A 21,525-nucleotide genomic window follows, 5' to 3' on the forward strand; every position below is an offset into this window, starting at 1 on the left:
TACTTCTTTGTGGTTTAGTGCATTAAGAGTGTATGAGTGGAGAGTGCATTTTATCAGAAAATTCAGCCAGGAAAATGGATTTCTGGGGAAAATATTTGTGTTTGATTGCAACTAGGAAAAATGTTCAACTTCAGAAAAAAAAAAAAAAGTTCTTAGATGTGGGTGGGGGTAATTGTGAGAGAATATGTGCCTCATCATGTATGTGGGTTTTCTAAGCTCATCTTTTCTACTATAGGGAGAGAAGGTGGGATACTTATTTGACACCAAGATTTGGAAGACCAAAAGTGGCCACACATTCATTTACTTTTAACCTCAATATTATCAGTCATTTTTGTCCAAGGAAACAAAATTACAATACCATGGCTCTTAGAATAATGTTAGTTTGTTTTAATAGGCAAATGAAGATTTATTTTTAAAAAAGCAGGAGAGGCCACCTTCAATACAAAGAGAGAATATGACACTTAGCCCATTACATGGGAACGGAGCGCAGGACACACAATAGACTATCCAAGAAGAAATGTACTTAACGCACTCAGCTACTCAGCTAAATAAAGTAAGTCCCATCTAAGTAGAAAATCCTCAAAGAAAACTTCTCTGAACACACCAAATAATTTGTTACAAAGATAAATAAGCAATAAAATTGGGAATAACCCCTCTTACAAGGAATATGCTTCTTTCCTACAAACGAGACAAAGAAGGTAAAAGGCAAAAAAATATCTTTCATATGGGTGAAATTTCTAACATTCTAAGTTTAAAAAAGGAAGAAGCCTTGAGTTCAAGTCCCCTCGTTAATCATTCATAGAGATTTATCCTAGCTTACTTGGTATGTGTGGTTTGTAGGTTATTGAATGTACCTAGGGGATTTGGACGAGATATGGTGCTCTAAGAGACTAGTTACCTCCATAGTTTTTAAACTTGGTATTTCGTCTCGTCTCGTTCAGCTCCGATACCGAGTCGTCTCGAACGAGTTTTCCGATATGTTTGGAGATGTCTCGTGAGACAAATCAATAAATTGCACTGTGACTCACAAATCTCGGTCAGAAAATGACTTTGTGAGTTGGTCTCGTTCAGCTCTGATACCGAGTTAACTCGGGCGATACGTCTTGGTCTCGGACGAGTTTAAAAACCATGGTTACCTCACCTCCTTAGGGTTCAGACACCCCCATCATTAAAATAAAAATAAAAAATAGGGGTTGGGATTTTAATCTTCGGGAACAATTTTAACTTTATTCCCTTTTTCTCTTTCCTTTCCAAGAACTCTTCAACTTCATTTTTTTTTTCTCTTCTATCCCCCTTCCAATAATGCCTCTCCAACTTTATTTACTTCTCCTCCTTTTCCAAAAGGGTGAGCATAGTTGCACCCACTTTTTGAGATATGTCTACCCACTTAGTATTTGCACCTTAGGAATTTAAAATAATTTTGCTAATATATTCAAATGGTAAGTGCATGAATTAAATACATTTTGTTATCATCCACAATTGAACTTCACAACTTGTCCTTGTCCTCGTTGTCATCCCACAAAGAACTTCATAATGAATCATCTTTATCTTCAACTAAGAATTACTCTAAACCTTGCAAGGCATCAAACTTACTTTTTTGTTTGTTTATCATCTCTATTTTATAATAGGAAAAAACAATAAAAAGATGAGCAAACGGTAGGAATTGGTTTAGATTAGTTTTAAAACTGTAATGTACAACATTCAAATGCTTAAAAAAGTTAACTTTTTTTTATAGAGAGTATTGATAACAAGAACTCGTCAACAAACATCAACAAAAAAAAAAAAAATCATTTTTTTGTTTGCTTATGTCGACCTTGAAGGGTAGACATGTTAATAGGACACATTTGGCATGTCTTGAGCCATGTAGACAAGACCCATTTCACATGGATTAAGCCATGTGAGATGTGTTTTGTCAATACATAAATATCCATGTCGACACAACGTTTTTTTTTATACAATATAAAATATGAAAATGAAATCCAATAAATGTAAGGAAATATACAAGTTTTATTTACAACTTTTAAAATATCCTATTTATTGTAATTGTGATCATTTGATTGAGTTATTTCCCTTTTTAGTTTGAGTTCTTGAGAATCATTCATTTGAATTCAAACAAATGAAGTAAATCAATGAGAAAACCTAATAATAGAATGATATTTTAATAATAAGTAATTTTCATTGATGTAATCTGTCTAAATAGTAATTTTTAGAACAAATCTTGAACCCTTAGAATCAAAAAAAAAAAAAAGAAGAATTGAGAAAAGTTCTCTCTGTCTTCCCAAATGATGTGAATGGAAGTTTAAGATTTTAAATTTCAAATGGTTAGTTGTATTAGTGGGTGGAAATACTAAAACTAATTGGACTCAATTGTCATTTTATTTATTTTTAAGTTGGTGTACTTACCCCATAAAAGTGGAAGCAACTATTCTCTTACTTTCCAATAACACTATTCAAATTTTATTGCTTTTATCCTTCTATCCCTTTTTCAATAGGAAAATGCTGGAATACTACGATTCTCACGAGTCTGACGTGGGATGTGCACATAACCATAAATATATTTTCTCGCAATACGAGTAAAAATCATCTACGATTATATATGCATCTCCATGTCAAAATTGTGAGAATCACAGTAAATCCTGTATCACCCCAGCACGACTCTTTTCAATAATACACCTACAATTTTATCATATTTCCTTTTTTATTACACTTTAAATCCATAACGAAATCGACAAAGGCACATGTTAAAGTGCAATCAATACACTTTGGATATTGGCATTTGAGGGTATTTTGATAATATATATATATATATATATATATATAATATATATATATATATATATATATGAAAAAAATTATTTTTTTATCAAAATACCTTCAGATTCTAATTTTCAAAAGTGTATTTATTGCACTTTAACGTGTGCATGATATATATATATATATATATAAATGACCTTTAAAAAATTATTTTTTTATCAAAATAGCTTCAGATTCTAATTTCCAAAAGTGTATTTATTGCACTTTAACGTGTACATGAGCAGTGATAAATCAAAGCGGCAAAACATATGTGATATGTTCATGGCTTACATGGCAAATTCAAGGAATCATAGATCTTTTTCTTCGGGATACACAGGAAAAGATCAACAGTTCTGTACCATTGCCACGTCAGCCACTGCAGACTGCTTATGTTTTGCCACGTGGATTTATCATCAGTCTTAGATTATTCATTTAAAAATTTTCAAAATAATTATAAAAAATACTAGTCATGCCCGAATCTTAATTTCTGTAGTAATTCAGAATTTCAGATAACAATCAATCAAGCTTAGGGCATTCTCTCCTGTTAACGTTTAAATAGGGACGCGAGCAGTTTTTACTCAAATATGATATCGAGCAGTGTATGTTCGTTGAGACAGTGAAGATAATGAGGGCGTGTATGGTAGCAGAAGAAATGCGAATTTCGCGCGTTAGGGTTAGGGTTTTGAGTTGAACCGAAAATGGAGCAGATTGAGTCAGACATTAATAGAGTTCTTCAAGATCATCACAAGATCAACTCAAATGTACGAAGCGAGGAGGCGAAAATTGAGGGATTGAACAAAGAGATAAAGCTCTTGGAGGATCGGCTTCTTTGCGTTTCTAATGAATCGAGAGAATTGGATTTGGAGCGACAGAGAATGCAGAATCTCTTGACCTATCAATCTACTTTGATTGCGAGAGCTTCGTCGCGGACAGAGCTTCTTCGAGCACTCCATGAAGATCTCTTGATTCTATTTATCCGTAGAAAACAGCTTCGCCCCCAATTAGGTTGGTTTCCCTTCTTACCTATAAATAAAAAACGGTAATTTATTTTATTCGGTTTTCCCTTTTTGTGATTTCTTTTCTCGTTGTCGTCTCGATTGGTGGTCTTGATAAATTTCTCCAAATGCAATTAGAAAACGTAATTGATGGCTGATTTATTGATAAATTTTCATTTGTTTCCTCGATTAATATTCTTAATTATCTTGTTTCTTTGTTGTAAATTTGCATTAGTTCTTGTTTGATAATTAGGAGTTGTTTAATTGGGTATTTTGGTCCCATGCACAGAGTTCATGGTGCAAAGTGGGGAGATGGATTGGAAAATTTAGTATTATTGACTTCTAGTGATCTGCTTTATGTTTTTCAAATGAGTTGTGTGGGGGATGAAATTGGTCAAAATAATACAAGAGTCTATGCGATTCATCATATTTCCACTGCTGTTTGCAGTTGCATTAGTCATAATGTGTGCAATTTCAGGAGGTGTCCAATGGCCATGTCAAGGAGCCCAAACCCATTCCCCCCATTTGGTGATATGAACATGTCTGTCCCTCTTCATGTGCTCCTCTAGCGCTTGGTTTATAACAGTCCAACTTCTCCTTATCTTGAGAGTCTTCTAGTCATGGATATGTATATTGCTTGATGCACACTTGTTTCAGTGGCGGGCTGGTTACATATTGCAGCGTGGCAATATGATAGTGATTTGCTTTGCGTTTTGATGAGAATTTCTCTGGGTGTTGCTTGGGATCTTGGTCTCAGAATAAGACTCAACGATTGGGAGATTAATGGTGCAACTTCTATCATAGGTCTGTTATCGTCTTGTGTCCCTTCCCTGAAGGGATGATCATAGGATTTGGAAAGAAAATCGTGACTGTCATTTTCTCTTTGTAAGGAACTGGGATTTTCTCCTCTTCCGCCTCCATCTGGTGCACAAAGGTGCCCATAAAACTATCTTTTTTCTTGTGGATGGCGGTCTTGAACAAACTTCTTACGGTTGATCTTTAAGCGTAAGCAGTGTTGTCAAATGTGGTCGCATATGCTACAGTCACATACACCAAAAATGCTATCTACCAATATGCGAAGGCATATTTTTGTGTGTGATGGCATACTGTCCAACAGTCCGAAAATTTTCTTTTGCAGCATATGCGATGACATACTGCCAACAGTTAGAAATTTTTTTTTCTTGCAACATATGCCACTGCATGTGTGATGTGTGGACTCGTATATGCGAAAAGCATGTGCTGGTCGCATATGCTATTTAACAACATTGAGCGTAAGGGCCTCTCTTTGGTGGATTATTGTTGTACGTGAAAAGCGAGCAGAGTGTCCATTGGTCATCTTTTTATACATTATGAGTTGGCTTTTGGTGTTTGGTCCCATTTTCTTTTTTTGTTTAGGGTCACTTGGTGTCATCCCCGCTCAATCATCTCTCTTTTGCTTGGTTGGAAATCTCCCTCTTTTTCTGGCATGCTGAAGATTCTTTGCAAGCTTACACCCTTCGTTGTTTGCTAGTGCTTATGGAAAGAACGGAACGGGTGTACGTTTGACGACAATGAAAGTACCTTGCATGAATTTAATATTAGCATCCTTGGTTTGTTATTTTTTTTGGGGTCGACTAGTTGCACACCACCCATTACCAATTGCACCCCATCACTTTAAAATTTGCCTTTGCACTCCCTTTGGATGATTACACTCCAAAAATAATTGAAAAAAAAAATGTTGCACTCTTTTTTTTTTTTGTGTGTGGGGGGGGGGGGGGGGGGGGGTTTTTCCTCAACTAAGCCCAAATAAATTATTGTTAGTTCGATAATTTTTGCAAGAAATATTTTTTTTGTTTCACAATCATGTTTACAAAATTATGTTCTCTTGAAAAACACGGGTTCAGTTTAAATTCTAAACAAAGATTAGAAAATCAGTGTCTTAATTAAGTTGGAACCAAAGAGAACACAAACAAAATCAATCACAAAACACAGTCAAAGTAGAACACGAGCAAAGACTACAAAACTACAATTTAAAATAAAGCTTAAACCTTAAAAGGTTTGGTATTGGTGTGCAACCAACCATTAGTGGTGTGCAACTAGCTGGTCCCTTTATTTTTTGGTGTGGACAGTTTAAGGAGTCTAGAGGGTTGTTCATTTAAGACTTTTTGTTTAGGTGGGATAATGTAAGTTGTGAGAACCAAGCTTGGTTTTCTTCCATGAGGACATTGTGCTCTCTGCTTGTTTGAACCTGGAAGACTCTATGGTTCGGCTAGTTCTTACTTGTTCTGCTATCTTTATGGCTGTTAGTATTATTTTTTGCTTGACCTTTTTGTATTCATGGCATCCCATTTGTTCCCCTCCATTCTAAAAGGTAAAAAAGAATCAGTTAAAGGATCTGTAGGGAAATATGTTTATGAGGTCAAGAATCAGCTAAAGTAGCTACAGTCACATTGTATTAGTCTCTTTATTAGCTGATTGCTGATCTATGGTGCAGGTGGGTCTGATGTTGATGTGGTGCCCAATGTTTCTCTTAGTTCTGGATTATCAAGCGGAGATGATGATAATCAAGGATTCCCCAATGATTGTTCTATGCCATCATCAATGGATATTTTGAGAATGGGTGATGATCATGAGAATTTGGAGGAAGTTACTACAGCTGAACCTGACCAGATACCCTTGGGTCTTAAAATGCTTCAAATAAATATGAACGAGGATGCATGCTTGACCCCAGAAGATGGTAGAGAATATGGTGATCTCCAGTATAAGAACAATATCTTAGATAATATTGCGATGAGTATCTTGGATCCAAATGCAAATGTTGATAACATTTTCAAAGAAGCGATGGAAAATTCTGATTTCCCTTGCTCAGAAACCCAAGGTAATAGCGTTATTTTTGAGAACTTCTATTGCCACACCAACTTTTGCTAATGCCACCCCGAGATGTGTGCTAATTCTTTGTTGATTTACATATGAATTGGGGTGGCATTAGCAAGAGTTGGTGTGGCAATAGAATCTCCTTTTATATTTGTTGTATCTTTTAGTACTTCAGTACTTTGTTTTTCTAGCAGCCACATAGTAAACATTTTTTTATTATCTGTTTATAATTTTAGCGAGCGTATGCTGGTGCAGGTTTGAAAAAAATTTCTAAAAAGATGGGCCGTGCAGCTTATCGTAATTTAGCTAGACGTTTGAATGTCGATTTTGATGAAATTGGTAACCCAACTGGCCCAAATGCTGGGGCTTTTAAAAGATCAATAAATTCATATGTATGCCATTTTTTACCTGTAAGATTCAAGCAAATTGGTGATGTTCCAGTTGAAGACTACAAATCAGTGCTTAGTGTGTTAACAGTAGGTACCTTAGATTTTCTGTAAGTAAATATTTTGTACTCTTGAAGCTGTTGTTTCTCGTCTTTTTTACCCTTATTGATTGTCCCAACTTTTTGTTTGTAGGAGAGGTATAATTTCGATATAAATAGAAGCTATACAAGGAAAAAAATTTCATCTTGTTATAGACAGCACAAGTACAAGCTGTTGATTCAGGTCAAGAAAGATCTCGACAGAGGCACTGAACCGCAAAAACCGTCCTATGTGAAAAAAGAAGATTGGGATGCATTTGTTGCTAAGACAAAAGATGAAGAGTTTGATGTGTGTGTTTTCTTCCCGACTTTTAAATAATATAGGATTCTAGTTGTTCTTCATGCCTTTCCTCTGCTTGTATTCACTTAGGTTTTACTTAAAATTGCAGAAGATTAGCAAGAAGAATAAAGCAAGTCGAAGTCAGCAAATTGCCGTTAATAGGAAAGGCCCGTCGCATAGCTCTGTTCATAAAAGAAAGCTGGTGAGATGTGCAATGCTGACATGTTTGAATGCCATTTTTATTGGATCTTATTTCTTAAGTTGGTATGTTTGTATTTATTGAAATGTGTGCTCCTTTGTGATAGAAGGGATCTGAGGAAGAATCAGCGGATGACTTTATGTGGCCAAAGGTGCATAAACCAAAGCGAGGTAGACTGCATGAAGCCTTATATTTGATTTTTTTTTTCCGGAAGTTAGGTGAACCCGTCGGTGCTTATTCAAATTATGTACCTGAATCATAGTATTAAATTTCAACGTATTTTCAATTTAATTGACAACTTCTTATATATATATATATGGGAAAAAGGTTGCATGGACCAAGGGACCATGTAGAGTATGGACCGAGGGCCACATTTGGGCCACGTGGGCTACCCTGTTGGTCCAAATGACAATTCAGCCCTCTTGTTTGTGGTCTAGGTTGGGTTTTAAAAAAAAATCCCCATGAAAAAGTAATTTTTGGAGCCAGATCTTAAAGTTTAAAAATGGACGGCTATTGAACTCCTAGATTTAAAATTTAACTCCAACAGTGAAAAAATCTCTTTTTTCAATTCTGTATTTTTGAGAGTCATAAAATTTCATGCTCTATATACATGTGGCACTCGATAGTGTATTTGGGCGCCACATTGACATGTGGTCCAAAGAGATAGATGGTCCTTCTGTCCATATAACCCCATCTCTCTCTCTCTCTCTATATATATATATATATATATATAGAGTAGCGATCAATGGCCAACAGTTTGGCAAACATTTTGGCAAACACATTTTTCAAAACATGGGTTAGAGGTCTTGGAATGGGCTGATTTTTGGTGAGGATGATCTCTATGGTGAGGAGATCATCATCACCAAAAATCAGCCCATTCCAAAACTTCTAACCTCATCAAAAATGGTTTACAAAAAATGGACGGTTCACGATTTTTCAACTCGTAAAATGGGGCTAGAAGTTTTGGAATGAGCTGATTTTTGGTGAGGATGATCTCCTCACCGTAGAGATCATCCTCACCAAAAATCAGCCCATTCCAAGACCTCTAACCCATGTTTTGAAAAAGTGTTTGCCAAAATGTTTGCCAAACTGTTGGCCACGGATAGGGACCCATATATATATATATGATTAGGATCCGTATACACATAAAGCTACTCATAAAGCTACAATGTGTTTTGTCTTATATGGGCAAAAAGGTTCAGAATGGGCTGATTTTTTGTAAGGATGATCTCTATGGTGAATGGAACTCACTAGTTATTTCGTGAAATATTTCAGTGAACATTGAAAATTCAAGGAAAATAGTCAAAATTTAGGTATAGAAGTGGAAGATTTCAGTGGAAATATTTTAATAGACGTAAATTATGACCAAAATATTCTTTTTTGAATAAATAATTCTATGATTTTCACGACTTTGTTGTTATTTCCACATTGAATAAAATATTTCCATTCCCAGGCCTGACTGAAATTGACACCAAAATTGCAATTTAATTCTTTGACCTGAATATACTAAACAAAATAGTACCAAATCATTCTTTTTTGCACTGATTTTTCTTTTAATGTTGTTCTGCCGATCAAACAATATGGATACAAATAGAATGGAAGCATGAATGATTGCCTTTTTATCCTTTCTTACTTTGACCAGTATCAGTCCCTAAACAATTTAAGATGTATCTAACATTCCTTATCTGTTAGGACTTGTTTATAGTTGATTTCTATTGAAGAAACTTTATTCCTCTTGCATATCTATTTTATCTTCAAGTTTAGTCCTTTTTAGTACCCTAAAAAAAGTGGTTCTGTTTATGTACCATAAAAAGATAAGCCAACCTTCTATTTGAGGCTTTAAGCATGTAATCCATTACCCTAATTTTTTTTTGGCATGTAATTTGAGGATTTTGCATATAGAAATTGAAGCTGAAGGTTTAAATCCACAAGTGGCATTTTATTGAGTTATTTGTGGGTTCTTTCAACTTTAATTTATTATGTGGTTGTTTATGCTTAAATTTGTTTTATCAAACTGTTTATGAGTATTATGTGGAAACTCTTAGGCATTTTATTGCCTCCCTCCTCCTAAGTTCCATATCTATTATTTGTATTTAGGTCGTCCGAGGAAGCTGCTGGCTGTCGTTGAGGATAACCACAATGTAAGTTTTTGTTCCCTTTTCTTTTGTGGCTCTTTGTCATTTTACTTTCACCATCGGTCTTGATTTAAAATGTCGTATTGGAGGAATGTTTTGGTCAAAGAGAGAATCGATATTTTGGACCGGTTCTAAGTGATTCACTTCTTCCTTTTTTGGTAGTTTTAGGGTTCATTGTGACATGCACGCTTAATTGATTGAAATAATGAAGTACAATTTGTATTATTTATCATTTTCACTGCACTCCATTATTTCTTGAAATTTTTTTTTCCTGTTATTTACTTGTGAAACTATTATAAATTACCCTTCTTTACTAAAGTTCATCATAATGCCTACACATTTCTATTCTTAGAAGTGTTTGGACTCCATTATTTCTTGAAATTTTTTTCCTGTCATCTATTTATGAAACTATTACACCCTTAATTTTTTTTTTTAAATACTATTGTTCATCATAGATAATGCCTACACACTTCTATGCTTAGAAGTATTTGGACTAATTAATTGGGGTTAGTTTACCACATATTCTAAGCTCTGATCATTTTCTATTTATTTTTTCAGGTTGTAGAGACCATGGGCCTTCCCGTCGACCAAGAGGTAACTAACAGGTTTCCCTTTTAATGTTTTCATACTCCTTTGCTTATCTTACTTATTAATTAACTAGAGTTCACCAGTGCTGTAGGCACGGGCATTCTCTTTGGGTTATGGGGTTAAAAGTGGAAAAAAAAAAATTGGAAGGGTATTGTTAAATTTTTTTGAGATTAAAGGGGTAAAACAAGATATATAATAAAATTAGAAGGGGTGAAGAGTAAAGGCAATAAAAGGGGCCCCACAAAATTGTAAGTTTATGGGAGGTTTATCCCCTTACCCCCACAATATTGTAGTTGGATGAGAGGTTTATCCCCCACAACACTGTAGCAAAGTGGGCCCTGAAGTTGTGTTTTATTATATAGATTCATCAGGATATTGAGTGTACCAAGAATGAGTGTGAAGATGCCACTTTAGTGTGATCGTAAATTCTTAGTTTGTTAATGCTAGACTCGGGTTCAATACCGCACCTTCACACCTAAAACCTATATATAAAAAAGAATGTTCAAATGGATGAGTAGTGTTTTGATGCAAGTCAGAGGTTTTAAAAAGGTAAGAAAAAGGCCTAAAAGAGATTCATCTTGCCAGCCCCAATATTTGGGGACTAAGGAGACAATGGTAGAAAAAATCTAGAGTCTCCTGGAATGCATCTTGTTCCTCTATCCAGTTCTATCTAAAGTTATGTCTTTCGTTATTTCAATAGTCGTTAAATCAACCCCCATTACCTCAATCTACTTTCTTTTTGGTTGTCCTCTCACTCTTTTCAAACATCAAACTTGCACGGGCTTTCTAACTGGGAGTGTTATTGGTCTTCGGTGTACATGGCCAAACCATTTCAATCAGTTTCCCCTTAGTTTTTTGTTACTTAATGAGACGACTTCTAGATTTTTGCAAATATGTTCATTAATTTTTCTTCACATCCAAGATACCAATCATTGCTACTCTTATATTTAAAAAAATAATAAAAAATAATAATTAAAATCATTGCTACTCTTATTCTATACACAAGTTTTTTGATTCTGGACATTCCATTCCATAAAACATAGCCGGTCTTATTGGTTTTTTTTTTTTTTTTTGCTTTTAAATTCTCTAAGATGCATCAATCACGTAGCACTTTAGGAGCACACCTCTACTTTAATCATCCAACTCTAATTCAATGGGAAACATCTTCCTTTCCATCCTTATGGATTATAAACCTAGATTAAAAAAAAAAATTGGTTTCTTTTGGATATTTCCTAGTCATTAATTTTTTACTTGATCTTCCTATCTAAACTCTATCTTGGTTCTACTTAGTCTAAACCACTTGGACTCCAAAGCAACTTCTAGAATTCTGGTATTTGGTTGGTTTCTCTATCTCATCAAGTAGCACTATTTCTTTCACAAATAGTATACAAGGGGCTCATCCTTGAAAAATGACCAGTTAATTCATTGAATGTCAATCCTTAATTTAAACCAAGTATAATTGGGAACTCATACAATTTGTTCTTACACCAGTCACTACTCATACATTCCCTTAACTATGTCAATATATCCATTTTGGGTTTCTTTCGTCATCATTGTCATTGAAGCCTTCCAAATACCCATATAACATTACTTTTTCCCATTTGAATTTCTCTCTCTACACCCATTTGAATGAAAATTCTTTTCATGCCCAATCTTCTCTTTTTTTCCTCTAACCTTCTCTATCAATCTCTCTTCCAATATCAAAACAAATTTAATGTATTTTATTTTATTATGGTGGAAAGTTCACACAACCAACTCAGGGTAGCAAGCCAAAAATGTGTACTTGAAGGGGTTCTAGTAGATGTCTAATGGTTTAAACAGATAATTCATTATTGGAATTAATTGATAAGAGTTGCTAGATTGTGGAAGCTACCCTACAATGTGTCTTATCCATTTCTTTAGATTCGATAACTTTTAATATTATCGACGATGAGAACATAAAGAAGGTGCTGTGAGATTTTGTTAATACCGCTAAAAATGATGAGTTAGTTATTAGTCCAAAGTATTGGGTTCAACGTCTTAAATTGGAGACAACAAAATGAAGAGGCAGTTATGAGTCTGAATGTCTTGCTATTACCCACTAAGATATTGTTGTTGTTTTTGGTGGTGTTGGAAAAACATCTTATCATGTTGTATATTTGGTTAAAGCTTGTTAAGTAAACAATAAGGATTTCTGTATATTTTACACATAAAAAAGTTACCTCTTTGATCACCTCAATGCAAGGTTTGAGAAGTCTATTTTACTATGATGTTCAACATCGGAGTAAATGACCTAGTTAGTTAATCTCAACTATTTATTTTCAAATTTTAATGACCAGAAACTGTTGTGTATATTTTGCCGTTGAGGCCTCGGGACTAAAATGCTCTGTCACCTCCCTCTATTGCGTGATCAATTGATTTGAGCTTGACATAAGTTTCAGGTATCTGATACATCATCTCCACTACTCCTGAGGTTGACCTGGAAATCTCTTGTAGGAAAAAGGTGTTTATGTAGACTATTTGTTGTTGCGGAAACCTAAGGTGTTGGTCACGGTAAATATTTCTACGTGTGGTGCACTCTTTGGGTCCACTGACTGACCCCATGAGCATTTTGTCTACCACTCAAAGAGCCACCCAAAAATCAACTTGATGGGTGATTCTTATCTTGAATATTTAAGTATTTTTGTCACGAGCTTCTTGAACGGGTCACCCTGTTGAAGCATTGGGTCCAAGCCCATCATGAGAAAAAAAGCTCAAATCCTATGCTATAAATCTCTCCTGTCAGGCCGATGTAAGTGTTCGTGATGGGGTGGGGCCAAGCATTCCCGTGGTCAGCCCAAATATGTGTGACATGTGACAATAATTATGGTATTTATGACTGATACTATGCTTCCTCTTTCTTGCATCTAAAACCAAAGTTGTGTGCTCTTTCTTGCATAAGGATTTAAATGTTTAATTTGACCAGGTAGGTTATAACTTATAAGATCCTTGTTTTCTTTTGTCAAAACAGTATATTAGTATATGGTATTATAGGTCGATAGGTATTATTCTGTTTATAAGTATGTCCACAATCATGTTATCTGTGATTTTGTGAACTAGGGGTTTGAATTAGAACGGCCCTTGAAGGATTTTCCAGAACTTGATGCTGCTCCTAGTCAGTATGAGTACTGGTAAGCTTCTTCAGGATAACTCCCGTTACATCTACAAGTAGTTATTAGTATAATAAACTATGTGCCGAACTTTAGTTCCTCATGAAATTTCGTGTATTTTTTCTATAGTATAGTTTCGACTCCAGTTGTTTGAATCATTTAATTCACCTCTTAGTAGATTTGTTGATAAAAGCTGGTAAAGTTGGACTCTACTTCTCCTGACCGACAGTCTTTATGTTTGGCTGCAGGAATACAACATAAGACTTTGTTGTTTAGCTTCTGGTGTCTGTGATCAGTAGTCTTCACAGAAGAGATTTTCTCACTAATCGATGGAAAAGAATATTTATGAACGTTGTTGTATGTGTACCCAATTGAAAGTTTCCATCTCAAGGTCTGCTTGTCTGTTAATGTAATTTCATGGATAATTGATTGTTACACATCTCAAGAAATGAATTTCAGTTGCTAAACAGCTTGCGGTGGTGGCGAAGTGTACCCACACTGTTTCCAGTTAATTGCTGCTGGTTGGAGAAAATAGATAGAATCAGTTATGTTTTGTTTTGTCATATTTGATACAATTAGTGCTTAAGGGGGGCCATTTCCAAGACAACCTATCTTTGCAGAGATATATGTTTGTCCCCGATTTTTATCGTTATTATTATTGGGACATTGTGAGGGAAGTATTCATGCTTTGTAGTCAAGGACTTTTTGAATGGGGAAATGTAGCGACTCTTTCAGTTTAAGAACAATGGTCTAGACCTAGAGTTTAGGAAAAGAGTTTCACATAGAATATGGGAATGGGAGAGGTCTTAGGTACCACATTCTCTCCACCTTTGAAAGAGATGAAAATTTTGAAGATTAATTGCAATAGTGGGATGCAAATAAAATCTTGGAATAAGTAGTGCATGAGCATGATAATGAGTGATGGATGAATGTGTTCATGTAAATGTGTATGTATGTATGTGAGGGTGCATGTGATGATGTAGTGTACCCTATTTCATGATGGGATAATGATCTTTTGGTAAAAAGACAATGGTGCACATTCCTTAAGAATGCATGCGTGGATATTATATGTAATGTTCCCCAAATGAGGGAATAAGTAAAAAGTAGGGGTGTCAAAAGCAGTTCTTCCCAAAATCCTGTTCTTAAAAGCGTGAAATGGACCTTACAGAGACAAAGTTGCGGTTTGGTAGGGGTGCAATCTGGTTTGGTTTGGCTTCAGGTCAAAGCAGAATTGAACCCAATTACCGATTGAATTGAACCAAACCAAATTGAACTAAGGACGGTTTGATTTGATTTGTTTCTATGGTTTGATTTGTTTGGAAGGAATATATTTTTAATGAAAAATAAATAAATAATCAACGTGAAATTTTATATAATAAAGCATTAATCTATGAATATAAAAAATCATTAATTTATTAAAAAATTCATTAATCTATGTTCTAACTCCAGAAAAGCGGTGGCTCATTAAGAGTTTAATTCTTGATTCTGTACAAGTCTTGAAGTGAGAACCAAACACCAGTGATTGGTTCTCCATTTTCTTAATCCAGAACAAAACGGCTACTTGTTCCAAATTAAACCAAACCAGCCCAAAACCAATCCACTGGTTTGGTTAGGTTATCAGTTTGTAACGTACCAAAGTGCACCTCTAAATAGGCTTTCAATGGATCGGATCAGACCCGAAATCCAACCCGTTCTGATAATTTTGGGTCTGGATTGATGTTTTGGATTCTGTTAAGGATCCAATCCAATATCTTATTGGATCGGATCTGGATCAATCATGTCCCGGTTCAATAAGAACCCAATCTGATATGTTAGAAAGTGTATAATATATCTGTTAATGAACATAAAATCGGACTTGGCCCAATACAATTGTTAATGGATCGAATCTGAATCTTAATATTGATGAGTTCCGATAAAACCTGATTTGATAATGGTCCGATCCAATTCTTATCGGTCCCGGATCCGATCCAATCCTGATTGGATTGATACCAAATTAATCCGGATCCATTGACAGCCCTACCCCTAAATCCCAATTCATCCATCGACAATCCAGTAAGGCAAACAAACCAAGTTAAAAAAGTATGACGATGGTGATGCATTCTTCTTGCTTTACTCCTTCAGCAACCATAACATTCGAAAATATTACATCAACAACACCACCACCACCACCACCTTGTCGTGGTCTGAAAATCTCTTTGGGTTCTTTCAACAATGGCGTCTCACTCTCACTCTCACTCTCAGCTTCTACTAACTATAGGAAGAGAATAATGCGTATGAAGCAACATTGCTGCAAAGCTCAGCTACAAGACCTCGCTCCTGCCACCTCAGCAGCTTATGGAGCTCTTCTTCTCGGTGGAGGCCTCTTTGCCTGTATGTATCTTTATTAGTTTGGTGTCTCTAAACCCTAACTCATCCAAATTTACCATTTTTTTTTTCTTTAAAAAAGAAAAGAAAAGAATTTCTTCATGTAATAATAAATAAATATGGGGGAATTGCAGACACAAGATCAGGAAGCAAGGGATCGCTTCTTGGAGGAGTGTTGGGAGCTACTTTAATGGCAATCGTAAGTACTAACAATTCCTGCTTTCTCTTTAACTCAGCTTCCCAAACTCTTTTTTTTTTTTTTGTTTTTTTTGTGATAATTATGTTTTATTATGTAAAATATAAAATTTAATTTGTTTCAAAGATAAAAAAATTCCGAGTCTTTTACTTAATTGGATTAAATAGGTTTTGTGCAAGTAGTTGGTCATTTTTGTCATGTGTATGTTTATTTATTTATTTAAAAACTAAATGGCTTTGAGCGTATATAGGAATAGGACCTCATGCTTAATTACTTTGTTGCTTTAAACGAGAAACTATGTTATGTGTGATATGTGGTGAAGAATGTTTAGTGTGCTTGATTAGTAAAAATCTATGCTTTGTTAATAAAATTACATGAGATTAGAATTGGGTACTTTCACACTCATTGAAATGTGCGAGTGACTTCAATAACAAGTCTATTTTAACCCCGAGGGGTTGGCTCAATTGCAATTTTGAACCTAGAATCGGTTAATGCCCGTAGGTTGTGAGTTTGATACCCAGTATGAGCATTAATTCCTCAGGGGCCACCCGCGAGGGCGTACCCTCACTTACCTGGTGCGTGTGACGTGCGGGTGTTGCACGCGCCCTGGGACCATGGTCTATGGATTGGGGAAAGCCCGGGTACAGGCCCAGTCCACTGTCTACAGGTATACCCAGTTATAAAAAAATAATGTCTATTTTTACACCACGGTAACTCCATTCTGCCAAGGAGTAGTAGATATGCAAGATGTTTGATGTTTGATGCCATTATGTCTGAGATAATATTGAAACGTTCCATATATGAACTCTTTACCATTTTCAGATTTAAACGCGAATATCAACACCAAACTGAGTAGACATTTCATGATCATGATAGGTATGAGAGATAAAAACTTGAGAACGATCCATCATCTAACATAACCATGCCTTTATAGATGATCATTAATGAAATATCTAAGACCAAGCATACTTAGGGCTTGATTAGGTCCCCAAACATCAAGACTTTGTTTGTCCACGCGAGGTGAAAATGAGACCCTATGGTGTTTACTAAATTGACACACTTCGGATTTTCCAATAATGGGTGACTTAAGTGACTATACCATTGTTGAGTAATGAAATTGGAATTCAGTGCAGTGCGACTGGCTTTTGATCCAAGTCATATAAACCTCATTTGCAGAGGTCTTACCTCATTTTGTATCTTTATGGGAAACTAAATAGGTAAAGAATTTTGACTTTGTACAAGATGCAAAGTCTGAACCGTTAATCATTGGATATCTTGGCAAAACTTCTCAATCAGTGTTGCCATCCCAAGATCAACTTTGTTAAGATTTTGAGCTCTTCTGTGCATTATCTTATTGAGATGATGCCCATCTGTATTGTTAAAGAAAATATGAAGTCCAGCAATGTGTTGAAGAGGGTAAGTAAAAAGGTTAGGGAAAATTACTAAAAAATATTTTAATATTTATAAAAAAGAATCTATTTTTTTTAAATTACAAAAACGATTTAAGTCGATGTTAAAACGCTGGACTGTCCAGCAATTTAAATCATTTTTGGTAATTTAAAAAAAAATAAGATTTGTTTTTTTATAAATATTAAAATATTTAACCTTTTTTTTTGTAATTTTCCCAAAAGATTATGATCTTGAAGGTACTCACCTACTTTGTGTGCATATTCATTGCTTAGGCTTTACAACTAAGCCTGAAATACTTTCACGAATTGTGTTCTATCTAAGCCTGTGATTGAGGCCAACCACTATAGGTAGGGGTGCACATTGGATCAGGTCAAACTGAGAACCGAACCGAACCAAAGCATTTCGGATTGGGTTGGTTCGGTTTTAGCATGCTAAACACATTCACATCAGCAAGGTCTCTGACGTTTGGGACATTGAGTTGTGCTGCTGGAGTAATATTGAAATATTCATCGTTTGGGTTTGGGAACCGAGAACCGAACCAAGGTCGGTTTGGGTTGGTTCGGTTCTATGGGGTAATTGGTTCGGTTGTGGTTCCGGATTTGTAGAACCAATCATGTTCAGTTCGGTTCCGATTTTGCCATCAAATTGAATCATGTGCATCCCTAACTATAGTTGTTGGATTCGGTGATGAACCCCATAAAAAAAAAACTATCTTTCTCGGTTTATGTGCTCGTACAAATGATTGTTCTTCTCTGTAGATCGAGACAATGGAGGCATCTTTCGAGGCATCGGTCCCCCTAAGTTCCACCATAGCACTTATCAGGAAGAAAATTTATATCATATCTAACACAATCCAGTCCATGCCATTTTTTTTTAGTGTTTGGTGGCTGAGAAGAACAAGTCACTCCCTATAAATAAGTCCAATCCATGTATTGAAAGCCACGCAAATTTCATGTATATTCTATCTGAAAGCTTCCTTGATATGATGATGTGAAACTTTATGCTTGGAAGGTGGATTTCTGTCCATGAATCTTTCAGCATTTTTTTTCTTCGAAATAAGATTTTTTTTTTCTTTTTCCATCTTGTCTATAAAGCATTGCAACAATTATCTGCTTTTGTCAACAAGGTAGAGTCTTTGCATGATTCAAGAAGTACATTCTGAACACCTTATTGGCATCAGAACTTGTGTTACAGTTGCTCTTGATTTCTACAAACTTGCTTCCTCAAAGGGTTTGAGGTTATTTTACTAAAATTTCAGTATTTTAATGGCTGTGCTTTCGTATAGACTTACTTTCTGATGCAAGCACCTGAAACAAGAGGCATTGGTGATGCTCTTGGTTTTGGATCAGCCTTCCTTTTCTCTTCTGTTTTTGGTATGGCATTTCTTCAACTTTTAACATTTGCAATGCTCCATTTTTCAACAAGAATCAGGATCCAGAACGGTGTATATTTGGCAACTTTTGGTAGGAGTTTAAAGCATATTGGGTTCCTAATCAAGCCGTTTTCTACATGGTGTACAGCCTAATGTGTTTAATCTCCAACCAAAAAGTGCCACGTAGACAACGTATCTTGCTATAGGAACAGGACACCGTTTGCAACTCTTTCAACAATGAATACATGCTTATCTTTTTCTTTGTTTCAGGTATACGGTTGGCAGCCACTCGTAAGGTAATTCCAGCTGCCCCTTTGTTGGGTCTTTCTCTTTGTGCTTTGGCTGTGTTTGTTTCAGCCTATCTGCAAGATAGGATATGATCCATCCCACATCATGGAACTTGAGAATATTTTTCTTGGAGTCTGTCAAGTTTTGGGGTATGTGAACAAAGTTACAAGGGTTTTTTATCTGGCCTGTTTGATTCAGAAGGCAATTGTATTGACCTCTCACACCCTTGTTTGTGGTATTTTCCACTGAAGCATTGTTGGTCTGTCTACAAATGATGTACCTTGTCTACTGACTTTAACAATGAACCAAAGGACAATGTTTGGTTATGCAATGGGAAAATTGGGAAGAACATGTTTGGGAAAAACACACGAGGGCTAGGCATGTCCACGGAAATTGGAGTCAAATAACATCCGAATGACTTGTATACCCTCATTTGCAACTTGTAACCCCCCCACCCACAAAAATTTTTTGAAAAAAAAAAATCATTCATTATACTAGAATTGAGTCGAATAGCTTCTCATTTGTTATGGCTTGGGCCTTTTATGATGGATATTAGTGCCCAGGGTGAAAAGGTGTCACGGAACATCATTTGGAAATTAGATTTCTCTTATTCAATAAGTTGCATAAAGGGGGAGACTGAACCTTCATGGAAATACCTTAAAAGCACAAAAAAAAAAAAAAAAAAATCTAATTTATTTTCTATTGCCACACCAACTTTTGCTAATGCCACCCCAAATGTGCACTAACTCTTTGGTGATTTACATATGAATTGGTGTCGCGTTAGCAAATGTTGGTGCAGCAAATAGAATCTCTCCTCTTCTTTTCTTTAAGGGAAGCAAACAAAGTCACTGATTTTTGTGGCTGGATAGGGTCTTCGTCAAGGGCTTCTAGGGAATGAGGACTCAGCTCCTCATGGCTTGGCAAACATCTTATTTAATGATATTGCTTATAATTCATGGTTTCAAAACTTGTCCGATACGGAGATGTATCACCCAAGTCGTCTCGGTATTGCCCAACAAGGAGACGGATGGACAAGTCAATTTATTGGATGAGATTTAAAATTCATGCTCATTTTTCTGGTTGTTAAATGAGACGTCTTGAACGTTTTGAAAAACTTGTCTGAGACTACTTGGTCTAGTTCACGGATGAGATGAGATGTCAAAATGAGTTTTAAAATTATGTTGTAATTTCATTCTTGTGTAATTGACCCTCGTTCATGGTTTTAAAACTTGATTTTGTGTCTTGTCTCGTTCATGCCAAATACCGAATCATCTCGGACGAGTTTTTTGATACGTTGAGACGTCTCGTCCAAAAATTTGAAAAACAAATGTGGGGCATGAAATCTCGTTTGAAAAATTGACTTGTCCGTCCGTCTCGTTCATGCCTGATACCAAGATGACTCAGACGATACTTCTCGGGCTCGGATGAGTTTTGAAACCATGCCCTCGTTTGGCATTTTTTTTTTTTGAGGGGGGGGGGGGGGGGGGGAGAGGTTGGTTCTGACCCCAATTAACAATAAAAGAAAGAAAAAGAAAAAAAGACAATAAAAGAAAGAGGAGTTGGTGTGTTTATGCATTTAATCCAATATAGAAATTATGGGAGTTTCATCCTGGATTGAGAAATCCCAATCAAACTACGTAGGACTTGAAAAGGACAAGTTTGTCTTTCTTTGGGTTACTTGCTATTTTTTTAAGATTTTATGAACGTAGGTATAATTCTAGGTATCCATCCAAATGTAAACAATTGGGGTATTTTAACTCCAACTTATCAATTTTTTTTTAAAAAAAAAGGGAAAAAGAAAGAGGAGTTGATTTGTTTATGTATTTAATCCAAAATAGAAATTATTGGAGTTTCATCTTGGATTGAGAAATACCAATCAAACTAGTCTTGGAAAAGACGACGAGCTTATCTTTCTTTTGGTTACTTGGCTATTTGTTTGAGATTTATGAATGAAGGGACAATTTTGGGTATCCAAATGTAAATAATTGGGGGTATGAGGTGTCTTGAGTAGGGCTGCAACTTGGACGGGCCTAACCCAAATCCGCTGGGTTGAACCCAACCATGGGTCAATTCTAGGTACAATGAGCTTGGATTTGGGGAAAAAAAAGAAGAGGAAGACCGAATCAGATTGGGTTGTGTTCGGGCATAGATATGATTTGCACAAATCCAAAATTAATATGTTTATAATTTTAAAGTATCCATGTTCTTTTATCGTTCATAATTCACATTTCAAATTTGAGTTAATCATCATTCTTCTTCATAATTTCATGTATGTAAACTTTGAAATTCATTTTCATGATAAATAATTACAAATTTATATTATTACAACTTAGTAAGATATGAGCCCTTGTCACTACTAAATGATCTAAGTATTAATGCAGAATGAACTAACTCGATCAACCTGGCTTGGGTTGGATTCGGTTTGAGCATTTCATGCCCA

At 35.6% G+C, this 21,525-nt stretch overlaps 2 protein-coding genes across 8 annotated transcripts; both read left to right on the forward strand.

The window, feature by feature from the left end:
- Positions 1-3,281: 3,281 nt before the first annotated feature.
- LOC147390722 (uncharacterized) lies at positions 3,282-14,153 on the forward strand. 7 transcript variants are annotated; one of them, XR_015182620.1, is made up of 11 exons: positions 3,282-3,798; positions 6,262-6,645; positions 6,897-7,117; positions 7,220-7,414; positions 7,515-7,607; positions 7,711-7,774; positions 9,702-9,745; positions 10,298-10,333; positions 13,406-13,476; positions 13,704-13,846; positions 13,915-14,153. XR_015182620.1 is itself a non-coding variant. In XM_086457820.1 (10 exons), the coding sequence occupies exons 1-10, from the start codon at positions 3,492-3,494 to the stop codon at positions 13,714-13,716; spliced, it is 1,428 nt and encodes a 475-aa protein (XP_086313946.1). In that variant the 5' UTR covers positions 3,282-3,491; the 3' UTR covers positions 13,717-14,153. The 7 variants fall into 7 exon arrangements, 3 of the variants coding, with proteins under 3 accessions (XP_086313946.1, XP_086313947.1, XP_086313948.1); XR_015182621.1 differs by having other exon boundaries at positions 13,926-14,153; XR_015182623.1 differs by lacking the exon at positions 13,406-13,476.
- Positions 14,154-15,492: 1,339 nt separating this feature from the next.
- On the forward strand, positions 15,493-19,411 carry LOC147390723 (Transmembrane proteins 14C). Its single transcript, XM_086457823.1, has 4 exons — positions 15,493-15,825; positions 15,954-16,018; positions 18,711-18,798; positions 19,068-19,411. Exons 1-4 carry the CDS (start codon positions 15,537-15,539, stop codon positions 19,175-19,177), a joined length of 552 nt encoding a protein of 183 aa, XP_086313949.1. The 5' UTR covers positions 15,493-15,536; the 3' UTR covers positions 19,178-19,411.
- Positions 19,412-21,525: the final 2,114 nt, after the last annotated feature.

This window comes from Akebia trifoliata, chromosome 11 (genome assembly GCF_017979445.1).
Source record: "Akebia trifoliata isolate Shusen 1 chromosome 11, ASM1797944v1, whole genome shotgun sequence".
Taxonomy (NCBI): Eukaryota; Viridiplantae; Streptophyta; class Magnoliopsida; order Ranunculales; family Lardizabalaceae; genus Akebia; species Akebia trifoliata.